The 17778-nt window shown below is 39.0% G+C and overlaps 1 protein-coding gene across 3 annotated transcripts in view; it reads right to left on the reverse strand.

Annotated features, from left to right (window-relative positions):
* The window catches only part of LOC108938382 (EGF-like repeat and discoidin I-like domain-containing protein 3), a 124009-nt gene extending 111841 nt beyond the window's left edge, over positions 1 to 12168 (reverse strand). For all 3 annotated transcript variants that reach the window (XM_018758924.2, XM_018758922.2, XM_018758921.2), the window contains exon 1: positions 11693 to 12168. In XM_018758924.2, coding sequence (XP_018614440.1) covers positions 11693 to 11807 — 115 coding nt within the window. In that variant the 5' untranslated portion in view covers positions 11808 to 12168. The remainder of the gene's footprint in view (positions 1 to 11692) is intronic.
* Between the last annotated feature and the right edge of the window lie 5610 nt (positions 12169 to 17778).

Here is a 17778-nt window from a genome sequence, read left to right on the forward strand (position 1 = left end):
CACATATCTATGTACATTCTAGCATCAATCTACAGACGAAAACACATTCTATGATTCCCATAACACAAATTTATTAATTTCAAACTAAAGTAACATGGGAAAACCACATAAGTACAGAAATGCTGATAAACCTGACAACTGTATATAACACAAACAATGGTGCCAAACTGTAAGCTTCCTAGTATAAAATTCTGTACATCCTGCAACAACAATAATAGTAATAAAAAAAAGTCAGATTTATAAATTTCCTAGTGCCTTAAGTATCACTGCAGTAATTTCTACTCTGTAGTAGTCTCCATTTTTTTTTTCTCTTTTTTGTACTGCACTGCTGTTACATTTTTAATGATATCAAGTTCTTTGCTGGGCCACTGGGCAGTTTTTTTGTGAGAAAATCTCATCTAAATTGCTATACTGATTGATGAAAATTGTATTAGTTCATGCAGTCAAACAGGACCTCTGGCCCAGTGTAATACAGGAAATGCTGGTTCAGTAACTCGTGCACCATAGCTGCTGATCTTGATGCAGGTCAGTCATGAGAGGCCCACAAAGAGCAACTGCTGGATGAACAAGGCTGTGCACACACACACACACACACACACACACACACACACACACACACACACACACACACAAGGACCAAGTGAGAAATAGATAATGAGGAAGAATCACAGAACTGGATGACAGCTGCTCACTAAAATCTTTGGAGAACGGTGAGAATTAAATGAGGTGAACTGTGGCATCACAATACAAAAAAAAAAAAAAAAAAATTGGGTTTGCGACCACTGTATAACAGACAAAAACTGAATAAAGGTCACCAATTACATAAACTCACATGAGTAGCTCAAGTTACAGTCATTTGAATTATTAGCTGAGTTATGCAAATAAGCAGCTAAGTAGTGGCGCAGCGGGTTTAGCCAGGGCTTGCTGTGTGGCAGGTCTGGGGTTTCAGTCCCACTTGGGGTGCCTTGTGGCGGACTTGTATCCCGTCCTGGGTGTGTCCCCTCTCCCTGCAGCCTTGCCCCCTGTGTTGCTGGGTTAGGCTCTGGTTTGCCGTGACCCCGCTCAGGATAACCGGTTGTAGTGTGTGTGTGGGGTAAAATTGAAAAGGATGAAAGACTAGAGTCTGGTATCACACAGTCTTGATGCAAAGCAGATAGCAATAGGACTTAGGAGCAACAAATAATGGCTGAGCTATCCTCTATTATATTGTTGGTTAACGGAGATATGTGATGAAAACCCAAAATAACTGTTGCTCTAGCAGTGCGATGATAGTCTGAGTCATATTTCTGGCTATGGCATGATTTCACTCATTCTGCTCAATAGTGCAGCATTTATTTCCTGTTGGATAGCTTAAAAAAGAGCAATTCTCCAGCTCACAGGACAGATGTGGTCAGACAGAGGTTTGAAGGATACAGGGATAACATGACTGTTCTTCACAGGCCCTTCCGACAGTCTCACTGAATTTGTTTAACTGGTTGGATACAACAGCTGTTTTCCCCTCCATCTAGCCTCCTTCTTCAGAAGAATACAGTTAGATTCCAGCAGAACACTTTCAGGCACTGCTGGCTTCCTGCCGCATTGAATTTATTCACTATTGCTGCACATATGAGCCCAGCAAACCTCAATTTTCTGTCATTTATCACTTTATCAAACCAATGATTCGTTCCAGGATTAAGGCCTATTTTCCGTGTCAGGAACAAGAAGTATTTATTCATACTTCTTTAGACTACTTTAGGGAAGTCTTTTTTTATCCTTGTTTCTTTCCGAGCTGAAGAGTTGAGAGCATGTCAAACAGTGGCCATCCTGACATTTTATTGAGATAATGAACTCCAAGAAGTAATTAAGGTCTGGACAGCCAATACAATCTCATTGAATGTGTAGTGCTCACACTGTTACCTCTTCATGTCAAAAGGTCAAACTCACTGCTGAGCAAACTAGAAACTGAGCAATACAAAGGTCAGATGGGTGAATCTCAGCACTAAAGGAGTGGATAACAAGCCGCAACATTTTTTTTAATAAGCAACTCACCTTCCAGCAAATGGTTTTCCGTTTAGAGTGTAATTTTATAAGCAGAAGCTGGTGAGTTATGTGTACTTGATAAAACATAAAATACACCCAACTGGTTTATTTTAAGCGTGGCAGGTAGACTAGTGGTTAGAGCTTCTGTCTGGAGTTTAACTTAACAAGGAACACCGCACCACAGTCTCTTTTTGTCAGATTTAACTGAACTCATAGTAAATGTCTTCTATTTAACTCCACTATTACTTTCATACCTAAAGAAATAAAACCAATTTCTGTTCCCTGTGCTTCCATTACACATCACTGACACACGACTTTTAAAATGCAAACAACAAAACGATGGCAAATGATACAGTGAAAATGCCATTAGGATACAATATAATAGTACAACAGCCTTCAAGAAGACAATACAACACTTTTTCCTTTACCTTCAAAATGACCAGATTGCCACTGCTGGTGATCTGTTCCAGCACTAAGTAGTGCCAAAAATTACTTTGAACCTTACTTTTTTCTGTTTAATCAATAGTTGTTACTGATCCAAACTTCTGCGAAGCATGCCAAGAAGTAGCTCAGAACAGATACCGTATATGCATTACCCATTGAAAAAAAAAAAAGTAGTTTATTAATTCCTGGAAAACAAAGAGCTTCACAAAAACTTACACAGAGAATTACTGTTTACATTGTACAGATGCTCCTCAGCTAACAATGGGGCTACGTTTCGATAAACCCACTGCAAGTAGAAAAATCGTAAGTCGAAAAAGGATACAGTACTGCACCTACCGAACATCATAACCTAGCCTAGGCTACCTCAAACGTGGTCAGAACACAAACCATAGCCTATAGCTGGGCAAATTTAACCAGGAGACACACATGGGCATTTAGCAGACATGACTGGATGCAAAAACACAAAATAAAAAAACGCCTTCAATACAGTATCGGTTGTTTACACTTGCAGTTGTTTACATTTGTTCGCATGATCGCTACAGAGACTGCGAGCGTTGTTGAGTGGATGCTGCGGCTCACTGCCATCGCCCAGCATCTGGAGAGAGTATCTTACCACATATCGCAAGCACGGGAACAGATCGAAATTCAAAATTCGAAGTATGGATTCTACCGAATGCATATCACTATCATACCGTTGTAACTTTGAAGAATCGTAAGTCGAACCATTGTAAGTAGAGAAGCAACGGTACATGAATAAAATGTGATTGATGGATGGTTGAGCTATTACAAACAGCCCCAGCTGCGAAGAAAGGAGGAAAAGAAAGGGTAAATTTAAAAAAAAAAAAAAAAAAAGCTGTTAATAAATGCAAAATTTTGAGATTTTTTTTGAATTAGAAATTTGTAGCACACAAAGAATCAAATGCAGACTGTCTGCATATTATAACACAATAAAAGATTCTGTGAAAGTGAGGACATCAGTTCCAAGAATGATTAAACAACAACAAGTGTCAATATACTGTATATCATAGTGTTAGTCGTTCTACAGTTAAACAGGACCTCTTCAATACTGTTCAGTTTAAGAAACATGGAAACCATATGTGTTTAAAACAGTTTTAGAAATGAACCATATGGTGGACTTTCTAGTTGTTTCAATGCTTCAAAGGAATTTTATAAGTAATTTATTATTTCTATTTAACCGTTTACTTTGGGGGAGAGATTACTATAGTCTATGTGTCCTTTTTCTATATTGAATATGTATTGCATTTTACAGTGTGGAACTGATTCATACAGGTAGACTTTATTGAGATAATTAAGGTGAAGTGTTTTTCTCATAGCTGTTTCAGCAGTCATACCTAAAAGTTGAACTTTTAACATGTATGAAGTATAAGCAATCACACGAGTGCTAGTACCTAGAGAAAATTTTAATCATCCACCTGGGAGAGTTTAGCAGCACTCATGTCAAACACTACTGTTAGCACAGGCTGCAACTAATGTGATTCTTCTCTTGAATTCTAATCAGAGCCCATTTCTCCAGAGACAAAAAGAACTTTATAGCACAGCAAGCCTGAAACCAACAGCAACAAAATTAACTATGTAGAAAAGAACTTTAAGCCATTCCTTGCACATGGAAGCTATTTGAACTTATTGCATTCTTATACCTGTACTTTTTATACATTACATTTCGGATAATTATACAAAACTATACTACTGCAAGTGTTACATAAGCAAATGAGTGTAACCTGTGGATCTGAGGAACAATTCCATGGCTGCATTTCTCAGTACTTTTGTATCAAGAGCCAACTAATTTATTGAAAACAGTAGCAAACGTATTACTGAAGTCTACAATGGACACAAACACCAGCGTTGCCTGATACACAACATATGGTTTTAATTTGATAGATACACTATAACTTTTGCACATCAACCTAATCCTACCCAAAAACTTTATAGTAATAATTATTAAAAATTATGTTATTATAGATATGGACAGGGTATACATCATAGGCAGAGACTTTTTCAATGTTGATTGCACTGATTTACATTTTTTCACCTTAATGAATGCTGACTTTAATGAACAACAGGGGAGTCTAAATGCTAAACTGGACCCTGTATAGTTTCACAAACCCATTTGTTTTTTAGCAGATTTGTAACAATAATTCCACCATCCTTGGTCACCTCTTGAAAATTGACCCTGGCACTTTTCTCCATCTGAACATCAAAACTGATTCAATAATTTCAAACCAAATAAACTATATGCATCTGTAGCACATATTTTCTCAGTGGAGACGTAACGTGATTTAAATATCTTTTGTAACTTTTTCAAAAGCACTTGTTCACATAGAAAAAATATATGTAGACTCTATTCATATTATAGATGCCAGTCACACAAGACAATGCACGTTGTTCTACAGATTTCTTGGGTTTTTATCAGGTTTCTGAGATCTCTGTGTACAGACCCAGTCTGCATTGATTAAACTCTGAACAAAGACAGCTTATGGCAATTCATTAAAGGTTACTGTGAATGAATTCTTTGTACCCCCAAAAAAGGCTTTTGTTTAACTGGAAACAGAAGAAAATCCAAAAATAAACAGGCACAAATGGCACAACATGCAAAAAATGAACCCCAGGGAAATGCTACAATTCAGAGGTCTATCAAACATATGCATTTGATAGCATATAAAATTATACTGTTTCACTCCATACTAGCAAGATGAAAACGATTACTTTGTAAAAAATGACTCAGTTTAGTTTGGATTAATTTAGTTTATTTTTGTGGTATGTAGTGTCCTTCCCAACAGATTTCTTCAGAGCACTAAATCTTTTGTTGCACAGCCCAACACATTATGAGGAAAAAAATAACAGGAAGGAATGGGAATTAAAAATATGAAGTTATGTGGAAGTAATACAGAACATAAAGTATTATATATATTATGCATAAAATATGGGCCAGCTAGTAGTTTAACCGTTAGAACTGGTGCCTTTGGACCCATAGGTTCAAATCCCACCTCCTGCTATAGAACCTTTGAGAAAGGTTCTTACCCTAAATTGCCCCAGTAAAAATTGCCCAGCTGTATAAATGAGTAAGTTGTAAGTAGCTTCATGTTGCAAGTTGCTTTGGAGAAAAATATCAGGTAAATAGAAAGAAAATGATGATCTGGACCTCAGAGTTTTTGTTCAGATGTATGTTTAAATGAACAGAAGTTTAAAATACTGTCTTTCAAGTGAAGAACAAAAGAAAACAACTTATTCATTCAAGAAACATAAAATCTCAGCAATATCAATAATTCTGCCTCAACTAGGACTGAATAACAGGAAAATGTTTAAAAAGTACTGTAGGTAATATGTTACATTAATGTTCTTCTGAAAAAATACTATGTTTTTACCTGCCAAAATGGAAACCTGGATGTAATTTGAGTATACATTTAGAGAGAACGTCAAGAAATAAATCAAAGGCAAAAATTTAGTGACTGGCTAGAGATGCTGGCCTCCATGCAAAAAACTATGTTAACAACAGAATGAAAGAATAGCACCTGCTAACGAAAAAATGTAAAAAATTCATGTAAATCACTGAGTTTACATAATGAGTAAAAGCTTTTTCAAAATGTTTTGTGCACTTTAAACTGTGGTAAACTGGAAAAGCAGATATTAATTTATTTTTCCTCTAAACAGTAATATTAAGATTAAATGACTTCAAGTTCAATCATCTGAACAGTGTTTGTTACATCCCACCAAAGACAATAACAAAAGCTAATAGCACTTTATTAGCGGAAAAAGAAATAAACTGATTTTTTGCAGTGTTCTTTATAAAACCCAAATGGTACAAAATCTTCTTGCCACTGACCTCAAAGAACCAAGCAGCCTGTTTCTACTTCCACCTACTTATCTCAGTAAATCAACTCCTCCATACACATCAACTTTGGAAGTACATAAGTAATGATCATGCTCGGCTCATAAAACCAACGTTAAACTGTAGTGACAATATTAGATATTAACCACACACACACATCACACACACACACAAATCATTGACTGAAACCGCTTGTCCCGAGTGGGGTTGCGGCGAGCCGAAGCTGGAGCCTAACCCGGCAACACAGATCGTAGGATATCAACCAATTTCCCTTTTCTCCATGTATCGGATATTTAACTCAGTTCATATCTGAAATGATCAGACAACAGCAGGGTGATGCAGTGGTGAACGACACAGACTTATAAACTTCAGGGTCAATACCTGTGAAGTACCCTGCTGGTAGCAATCTTGAGCAAGGAACAAACTGAATTACTCCAGTAACAATTCCAGTTTTATAAACAGGAACTGTATCAGCACATCACTATGTAAAGCATGGGCATGAAACAATTTACAAACTAACAAAACAGCAAAACAAGTGTAGGAGAAAAAATGGAAGTGTCTGATTACTAAGTAAATTTATGGCTGTTGTTCTGAAGGTTCTGCAATGGACTATACTACACCATACGCTTCACCATCCAGCTTTCAATAAAAATTTGACAGTGATGTAGGAGATACTTTGTTCCAAAATGCTGAGCTTATTCTACACCCACATTCAGCAAGTGAGCAAATTGGATGCATTGGTTGCACGAATATGAAAAACACAAATCAGTATTAAGTTGCTGAAAGGTAAACAGAGCATTAAACACTTCTGCCATCATCTTGATATAAATGCATTCATTTTTGATGCAAAAACCTTGATTTTGCCTACTAGGTTTACAGGTTTACTAGGTTTATAGCTAGCACACTCTGAAGAGACTGTGTTATGTCTTTGGTACCCTTCAAAGAAGACAGAGAGAACTGATTTGTTAGTAGAGAAAATCATGAATTGAACTCAGTACATTATATTAATGTTATCAAAAAAGACATTTAAGAGATTTTTACCATGAGTCAACTTTGCCAAGTCAGAGTCGATTATGAAACTTGACAGTATAACTGTGCAGAATACTGCACACATATTGTTTGTAATATCCTGTTGATTACTGAGCATATCATCTTTTCCAGAGAAAGCACACTGCAGAGATTTGTTGCACAATACAGGAAATTAAGAGAAACTTGCCCAGAACCCATATGGCAGCAAAAATGATACGGACACAAATAATGAAAAGACAGTTGAGCCGGACAATATACAAGATAGACTTGTAGGTGGCCGTAAATTATACAACTCTGCAGAGTAACACTGTAATACAGATATTTCAGCTTAATGCCTTTAGTTGTGGGGTTTCAAAGTGGTCTTTAGCTGAAATTAAAGATATTTTTAGGTGTTTATTAAGATCAATAATTTGGATGAAAAATTGTTTCGGATAATTTATAACACTGATTTGCCATATCTTATCTTCCATGGTTACAAAATATTGGATAAAACCTCTGATATCATTTTACATGTTATACAATGATGTAACCCCATTTAGAATATAAATACAGTCTGTTGTGTATCTGGGCTAGGAGTTAGAGAGTCCCATGAAGACTTGTCCATTCCAGTAACCAAGAAAATTCTGTAATCCTTGGTTTCTACCATGAATTAATCTGTTTTGTCTCTTTCTCTAGTGTTGATAGCATTTAACAGACATAACCATTTCATAGTAAATTATAATATTTGTTAAATTATAATATTTGTTAAATTAAGTCCTTAGTTTAAAGAGCATGTAACAGAGATAACCATTTGACAGTAAATTATCGATCCATCGTCAACAACCGCTTGTCCCGATCGGGGTTGTGTCAATCCAGAGCCTACCCAGCAACAGAGGGAGCAAGGGGACACACCCAGAATGGGATACCAGTCACCCCAAGATGGGCTCAAACCCCAGTCCTGCCACAAAGCAGGCACCAGATGAACCCACCACATCACTGCATCCTCCTGACAATAAATTATAATATTTGTTAAATACTTATTAAATATTTATTAAATGGGGGCGCGGTGGGTTGGACCGGGTCCTGCTCTCCAGTGGGTCTGGGGTTCGAGTCCCGCTTGGGGTGCCTTGCGACGGACTGGCGTCCCGTCCTGGGTGTGTCCCCTCCCCCTCCGGCCTTACACCCTGTGTTGCCAGGTAGGCTCCAGTTCCCCACGACCCCGTATGGAACAAGAGGTTCTGAAAATGTGTGTGTGTGTGTATTTATTAAATGAAGTACTTGTGTATAACACTGTGCCTTCAACAGAAATGGAACTGGCTCAGTACAAATGAGCTGTGATTTAACTAAAACAGCTTAGATTCATGGGATAAAAATACTTATCTACGTTCTTACCATACACTCTGCGATGGACTGGCATCCCATCAAGAGTGCACCCTGACTAGTCTAGAGTCCTGTGCTTGTAGGATAGGCTCCGGCCCACTGTGACCTTAACCTGGACAAGTGGTTAATGATAATGAATGACTGAACATACAGCCTGATTACATTTGAATGTGATGATCAATATATTTAAATGTGAGGCAGTCACAGGGTAACTCAAAAGATCCATACTAGCACAGTAATTGACCACCAGAAACATCTGCTTTAAGAGCAGGTCGCTGTGATTAGTCTGCAGGGACGGAAACCGGGAAATGGAAACGGGGACACAGGGTAAGCGGCACCAGAAGCGTTTGCACTTTCTCTCCACCAATGACCCAGATTTTCAGAAGGAATTTGCTCATCATCTTAGTGGAATGTTGGTTAAACGATTCAGCATAACTTCAAAGTCAAAAGTTCCCTGAGAACGGCTTTCGGAGACTTGATCGGCAATGGGAGAAGCAAACATTTATTAAGTGTAACTGTAATGTTGACCAGCTACAGTGACATGTTGACGTGTGTCAAAGATTGACTGTGTGTGTGCGCAGCTGTGTGTTTCGATTTAATTTGCTCGGTTTGCTGACACTTCTCTCCAAAGAGACGTTAAATGTGTTATTTATTCATTTAGTTGACATTTCTTTCCAAAGCAACTTACGATGTTATTTATCTATATAAGGTTGCAGGTTCCATCCCTACCTCCAGCTGTACCCTTAAGCAACGTACTTACCCTAAATTGCTCCAGTAAAATCACCCGGCTGTATAACTGTAACCTTAACACTGCGAGTAACTTTGGACAAAAGTATTAGCTAGAAGAATTTACTAATTTATATAGGTGGGTAATTACCTTGCTTAAGAGTACTACAGCCATGGGGGGGGGATAAAACCTGCAACCTTTGGATCCAAAGCAGCAGCTGTAACCACTAAGCTACCAGCCGCCCCACTGTTAAGCTAAACTTTCTGCTCATTTATGCAGCTTTGTAGTTTTTACCTGAGCAATTTAGGGTAAATAACTTTCCCAAGGGTATTCCGGCTGGTGCGTATTAGGTAGACAGCAAGGAAAAGCCTTGCCAAGTCATAGTAATTATGCTTCATAATAGGGCAACATTAATTATACACGTTGGTGGGTGTCTTGGACAAGGATATACTTATTTCATGATTATCATCCACCTTTTTGTACTCTGAGACTTAAGGATACATGATGACAGCATAATGATCTGCCAGTATGTCACTCTAATAAGTATTTTCTCTCAGACAACTGCACCTCCTACAAGGAGGACTCTGCACTTCTTTCAGCAGTACTCAGTGTCACAGCTTTACCTTGCATTATCGCGTCTTTATGGTTCACCTTTGCGCGAGGAAACATCGTGACGTGACAAGAAGGAAGGGCGCGCGAGGCCACCGCGAGCTTCCATTAAGTTACGCGCTCGTTTTTCAACAAGTCGAGACCGCGAGACCCGCGCGCGCGCGCGCGCGCTGTCAAGTAAGAGCCGCGCGCGACACGAAGTGAAGACGTTCATTTCGACACATTTCGTCATAAACCTCGCAAACTGCTGCGCCGAAAAGAGAATAACGAGCAACTGGTAAACGCGCTCCTTCCTAATCCTGCGAGCACAATACCTACTGATACCGGGATTTTATTTGTTTCTGTATCTGTGTTACTTTACTTAATTACCCACTTCAACGCCATACACAGTGACACATACTAGCTGTTACTTTAATTATCGTTATTTTACTTTATGCTTCACTTCACTTCATCCGTTTCTGCTTAATACATACTGAATGAAGCAAGCATGTTATAAACAAAACTACTGAACTTCTTCTTAAATGTAATGTGGGCTTTAAATTATGATCAATGAACTTTACTACCGGACTCGGTTTGGCACTACACTGCACGCGGATTATAATTAATTTTCGTCTCATTTTGTACGGAATTTTATCTGCAAGCCGCTCACAGCATATTTATCTTCTTGCAGCTCTTTCTTTAAAAAAATTCACCCCGAAAATATATTTTTTTAAAAAGTAAACGGCAATTACTTGGGAAGGGTTTTTAAGATTTTTTTCGGAAACGGCAACAAATCCAGGGCTCTTGGAAGCAGAAGGGTGTAAAGACAATGATGGTCTTTGGCCGAAGCTGTAGGGTTCGGATCCACAAGGGCATAGGAGCGAAACCCAGTGGAGCGAAGGATCCAAAGCAACGGCTCTCCGCTTGGCTCCCATGTGCTGCACCCCCACGATCGCGAAGTGTGCATGTGGAAAGGCTGCACGTCACTGTGTAGAGCTTCGATAATGCCATCGTTTCTCTTAAAACAAGAGAAGGGTTTGGAACCAAAACGGCAAACAATCCGGGACAGACAACACGACGAATAAGACTCGAGCGCATGCCTTGCCTCCTCCATGTACTTACACAATGAATTCCGAATAATTAACACACACGCATTCCCCTAACACACCACTTAAAAGTTAACAACTCAGTCCGTCCACACGAAGCGTCATTCGAATCCCATCACAACCTTCGACGAGAGATCGCGCGTGTCCGACAGCAATTATTCCAGCTCATTAATGTAATGACACCTCAAAAGCATTTCATGGAATATTAGTCCCATTTCAAGTAGCTACAAGGCAGGCTGCATAATAATATCCAGTTTCTTCAATCGCCTTCATTTACTGTAATCATCATGTCTTGTAAAAAAAAAAAACCTAATCAATATCCTACACAAAGGTACATTTGAATACTGATCCTAATTTCTTATTCCACTTGTAGCGAGATAACAATAATGATGACAATATTATAAGAATGAACGCGGCGTTTTAGCATCGGAACTTGTTTTACTCCCCCGCCCCCCCACTCAAGTTATGCACGTAATAGTGTGAAAGGACACAGTTGTGTAAATGCCAGGTAGCCGCTTTGTCGCGCCGCCTCCATATAAGAGCGTTATGATGCCGATCTACTTATTGACTCACCTTTTCCTTGATGTGGGACAGCGGCGCTTATGCAGAGGGCGACGAGCACCAGCAACGGCTCCATCCTTTTTGTGCTTTCGAAAAAGACGTCTGCTCCGCAAATAGAGAAAAGCATGAAAAGAAAGAGAGGAACAGACCACAAGAACTTCCTGGCAAGGGCGTCGTATTAAAAGACCAGTATCTCCCGATTTGACCTCTGTAAGTCCTTTTTTGGTGTGTGTGCGTGCGTGTGTGAGAGAGGAGGAAGATGTTCGCAGCGAGGCTGGACGCGGTGGTGTGAGAGGAGGAGAGAGTCCTCCCTGCGCCGCTCCGTTTGCTGCAGTGGTACAGCGAGCGAGCGGGTGCGCGCGCCGCCGAACCGGAGACCCACTTGGATACCGACTTGGATACCGAAGTGGATGCGAATCGCAGCGCGCGCTGTGTACAAACAGCGAGGGAGCAGCGAAGGAGCAGCGAGGCGCGCCGCAGACGGTCACTATCCCACAGTCCCCCAGCTGGGGCGCTGTCCTGCTCATAAAGACAACCCTCCGCTCCGCCCCACACGTGTTGGCATTGACAGCGCGGAGCGTGGTGAGATCCAGCTGGGCGGAACATGTGTTGTTCTTTTCTCCTTTAGCATTTTCTACAGGCAACATTGCGCGTGCTAAACCGCGCATGGCATCCATCAGTTAAAAAAAGAAAAAAAAAAGGAAGAAGCATAAACAAAGACTGCGTCCTCCCCTCCTCCCTGAGTGTAACTTCAGGAAGGTCTGTGGTCCTTCCACCATCTATTAGGCTGACGTGTAATTTCCTGCAGTCATTCATTATTAACCTTTATTTATCTGACACCTTCAGCATTACATTTTATCATCAACTTCATGCTCATTTATACTGGAAGGTATTCATAAGCCTGAACATCAACACCAAGATCAGGATCTTCAACATGATCGTGAAGCCTGTCCTACTTTATGGAGCGGAGACCTGGAGAACCACTGCCACAACCATGAGGAGAATCCAGGCATTCATCAACACTTGCCTCAGAAGGATTCTCCGGATTCGCTAGCCTGAGACCATCAGCAATAAAGAACTTTGGCAGCAAACAAAAGAGCAACCAGTGGAGAAGGAAATACTCCAAAGATGCTGGAGATGAATTGGCCACACCCTTCAAAAACCTGCTTTCAGCATCACATGGCAAGTCCTCACTTGGAACCCCTAAGGGAGAAATCAAGGCCGCCCAAAAAACAGATTGCACCACAACATAGAAAGCAGACATGAAGGAGATGGGATATACCTGGAGACAATTGGAGAGACCGGCTCAAGACCGGGATGCCTGGAGAGCTCTCGTCGGCGGCCTGTGACCCAGGCAGGGCCTAAGGAGATGATGATAATGATTATGATGATGATGTATTCATAAGGTCTTCATTCAGGCTAAGTGTCATGATAAAGGGTTCTATAGCAGGAGGTGGTTTTAAATCAGGAACTCTGAGGATACATGCAAGGTAGCACCCGTTATCATGATACTACCTGCTTCCCCATTTAACCAGTCCTCATATTTCACATAATTCACATATTCACATTTCCACAATATCAACAGCAACATGTTTTTGTTGCTTTCTTTGTATATAAAAGCTATTACGTTTTCTTATGACATGAGAAGCCAACTCATGAATTCTTTAATTTCGTGAAGTCTAGGGAAAAAATGAATATGCAATAATGTACTCAAACTGAGCTACACTCTACTGAAGTATGTAGCAAGTCAAACCTTAGATAAAACATGATGTAATGATGTAGTGTAGTACTATCTGCTTCAGGGTATGGAATATAATTTATGAGAAAAGATACTTTGGTAGTTGGATATTTTGAAGCTTCAGTTATTCCTGGATTATGTCAAGTAAAGCAGTCAAAATGTAAATGAATTCTATAAAACCTCAAATTTCTCCCTGTTTCTTCATTAATATGCAACCTGAAGGAGAAAGAAAAGAATAAATCTGCACATATTCAGGTAAATTTTATGGTGTCATTCTTTTGGCCCAGAGAGTTGCACAATATGAAAGAAATTTGACTCATCATTACCTAGTAAAGGAAATATTTTCCTTTATTTTTTAGGCAAAAAAGTGCCTGAAAAATTCCCTATACATATCCATGGTTTATATCCATTTGCATAAAATAAAATACTGTAAAAATATTTAAAAAATTGATTTTACATTTGGACAACACATATTGTAATAAAGACAGTGGTAGTAATGATTTATCAAATAAAAACTGCATAACTATTACAACTTAGTTTATGGTCTTGAACATTTTATTTTGTGTCCATTTTTATTCATTAATGTGTTATTTTTTTCACCCATTTTCACATGAATCTTCTCTAAAAAAAATTCTACTTTCACCTTATTTTTAGAACATTTTTCACTAATGCTGAGTTCTCAAATCAGTTCAAAGCAGTGAAAGAAAAAAAAAAAACTGAAATGAAAACAGAACACTTAAATTTCTATGAAATACTCCAAGAGAAGATAACCTCAAATTTGCTACAATGAGAATAATTTTCCATAACTCACAGCCATGAGACCTTAATAGCTGCCTTATACTACAGCACTTCACTTCTTATTTTCCATCTGTTTTCATAGCATTTTTAGCCATAGAGACATTCTGGCTCTGGCTTGAAACAGTTGGCATGAATAAAGAAAACCTAAACCTGCATTTTCAATTTAGAATGTGGTTGGAAATAATGCTGGTCAAATTAAATGCTGACTGCTAGCTACTGAGCAATGCACACAGCATCCTAAGTAGTTTCACTGCAGAGGATATGGAATGCTAGTGGATGAAATTTAAATGAGATTATTATTCTCTTAAATAAGTGCTTCTTTCACAAAAACCTGATTATGATTATGAGCTTCTTTTATGGGTTTAAACTCTAAAGGCCATGCACAGCATTTACTGAAATTATTACAGTTCTGTTTCTTAGCCAACTCTTTTTTCCAAAACAATATTTTAACCATGTGTACAGCTGGACATTTTACTGGATTAAATCCTTTTAACAACTATCCTTAAGGTAACAGAAGTGTGTTGCCAGCTGCTCGCTTCCCAGTACATCAACTTCTGAACGCACCTATGTGAGTGTGTGTGTGTTTGTTAGTGACAGAGAGAGTGTGTGTGTGTTCCACTGATGTATGGATGAGTGACCCAGTGTAAGTAATGTATCTAGCAGTGTAAGTCACCGCGGTGAATAAGGTGTGTGGGCTGATAACACTGCATAGAGTTCATTGGAAGTCACGTTGGAGGAAAGCATCTGTTAAATGAATAAATGCAAGTATAGACTGGATTTGGAAGTATGTTAGAAACTGCTCGTAAGTCCTCCCATTATGTCACAATGAATAAACGCTTAAAACTACAGCCTAATTCCTTGATTATTCACGGGTTAGACTCTATTTAAAATATCACATAAAGCTGAAATGATCTTAAAGTTCACCGCAAGACTTTATTCTGTTTTCCTCAACGGCTCATGCAATGGAAGGTCTCGGTGTTTCTCTGTACTGCAAACATCGGATATGAGGGAGGATACAATATGGATGGGACATCAGTTTATTTTCTTCTTTTTCATTAACATGAAAGTTAGGTGTACTGTAAAATGACTTAAAAAAATAATTTCCACAACTGTCTCTTGACTGTTTTGTTTTATACATGCAAGACAGCTGTGCATTCATCCTGTGCATGTCTCATTTCCCACTGAAGATACAACACAACTGACCACAACTGACCATTAATGTTTGTAACATGTTCGTCAGTATCAGGTCACTTTTGCTCTGTAGTCAAAATGTCAAAACGATTCATATTTGTATTTATTTATTGAGCCGTTTCTGTAGTCTCAGATATAGCTACAATAAATGGAAAATAAACTATATGAAATTGGTCCATTAAGTCTCCAGCACATTTAAGTTTATATTACATTTTCTATTTTTTCTGGCTAAATGTAATTAAAAATAAATAATCTGGGAACTTTTCATATCTTTGAAAAATTGTAACTGATGTTTATAACACAAGATATATGTCTACTCATAACTCCCTGAACTTTGGGAATTAATGAACTTTTAAAAATTGTAATTAACCTCTACTTGTCACTTCTTGGAAGTGAAGGAAGTCATTTCTCTACATGCAGCTTGTTTGAGCTCCTGGCAGATTGTGCACCCCTGGCTAAGCACTTAAATCTTACAAATAAGTGTTTCTGCTTGCTGAGGTATCAATGATAAATTTCATGTTAACATACCTTCGTAAAGTGTAAACAGTCTGCCCAGATATCTTGACAGAGTTCAGATTATTAAGATTTAGATAAACATGTTTCGATACAGTTCATTTCACTTTATTTCAAATCCATTTTTACAAAATGCTCTTCTTAACGGAGTGATACACTGTGCTAACAATTGAGCACTAGTGACAGAAAAGTGATAACATAAAACCAAGAGACAAAGCTATTGTCTTGTAAACTGTAAATAAGCCAACTGTCAAATTATTACTTCAGTTTTGTGCAGTAATACCTGTGTAATTCCAAAGTTACTGCATATTTGCCTTGGATAACTGAAACAAAAACGTTCCGATTAACATTCAAATTGCAACTGAAGTTTTAAAATGGGAATTTGGCGGGAAGAGTTTACACTGCACCCGCCCCTCTTAAATAAGGTTCATCACATCCCACAGATGTTTCCATGGTTTACTTCCTTTTCAGACTGTTCCATCATGGACTTTATATTGATTCATTTAGCTCACACTTTTCTCCAAAGCAACTTACGATGTAAAGGTTAGAGTTATTATCATTTACCCATTTATACAGCTCGGTAATTTTACTGGAGTAATTTCAGGGAAAGCACCTTGCTCAAGGGTACTACAGCCAGAAGCAAGGATGAAACCTGTGACCTTTGAGGCCAAAGGTAGTAGCGCTAACCACTACACTACTAGCTGTCCCAGATTGTGAGTTCTTCACTTCAAATGACTGCAATGCTTGTGTTTCAGTCCTTAGCGTCTTCTTCTTATGCAGGCCATTTCTTGGTATGCAGACTTCATGAACACTCTGCTTCAGCTGGATTTCTGTCAGCCACTGGACTTCTGCCAGTTTGCTGCAGACCTTTCATGAAATGGGTATACATTTTTCTCAATTAGCCTGAATGTCCAAACTCTTCTGGTACAGTCATTATTAATCCAGATCAGGTACTTTGCATTTCATTGACATCACTTCTCCAGCTCTGGCTTCTCCTGACTTGGCCGAATGTGATATGTGGTCACAGATCTTTCACCTGTTCTGCTGGTCTTTTGACTTCCACACTAACCTCAGCTCTTCCTGCCCTGCTTAACATCACTCTTGTTCTGTCTCTTTCCTCATTTCCTCCTTCCACTACCCTGATGACCCCTTTCATCAGCACTCCTGTGACCAGGGCATCCCTCTCTTGCTGTAGCCTATCCTGGACACACTTGACTGTGTTCTTTTTTGTCCACCTGCAACAGCTGCTCCTGGCACTTCCAACCATACATTGTCCAGGACTATAACACCTTCTTCATTACTTTGAGGTAGACCTCACCATGTCATTTACATCTATTTATTCAGTTGACATTTTTCTCCAAAGCAGCTTACAATGTTAACCTACCTGCAGCTGTTCACCCATTTATACAGCAAGGTAATTTTGCTGGAGCAATTAAGGGTAATTACATTGCTCAAGGGTACTACAGCCAGAGGTGAGATTCAAATGTGCAACCTCTGGGGCCAAAGGCAACAGCTCTAACAACAACACTACAAGCTGTCACCAGCTCCCTCAACCTCACTTGCTTTTCTCTGTGCTTTCTCTCTTTATTACTGACCCTTTTCCATCATTCAGCTATGAACTGGCCTCCTCCCTATTGCCATTTTCTTTTTCTTACAAAGAGTTTACATTTATTCATTTAGCTGACACTTTTCTCCAAAGCAACTTACAGTGTTCATCTTGCTACAGTTACTTACCCATTTGAACCTGTGACCTTAGGGTCCAAAGGCAATAGCTCCAGTCATTACACCACCAGCTGTCCTAACAATTACCTTAATTTACTCTTAATTTCTTTTTAAGGGTGGGAGGGGTCACTTGTTT

The sequence above is a fragment of the Scleropages formosus genome, chromosome 17 (assembly GCF_900964775.1).
Source record: "Scleropages formosus chromosome 17, fSclFor1.1, whole genome shotgun sequence".
NCBI classification, from domain to species: Eukaryota; Metazoa; Chordata; class Actinopteri; order Osteoglossiformes; family Osteoglossidae; genus Scleropages; species Scleropages formosus.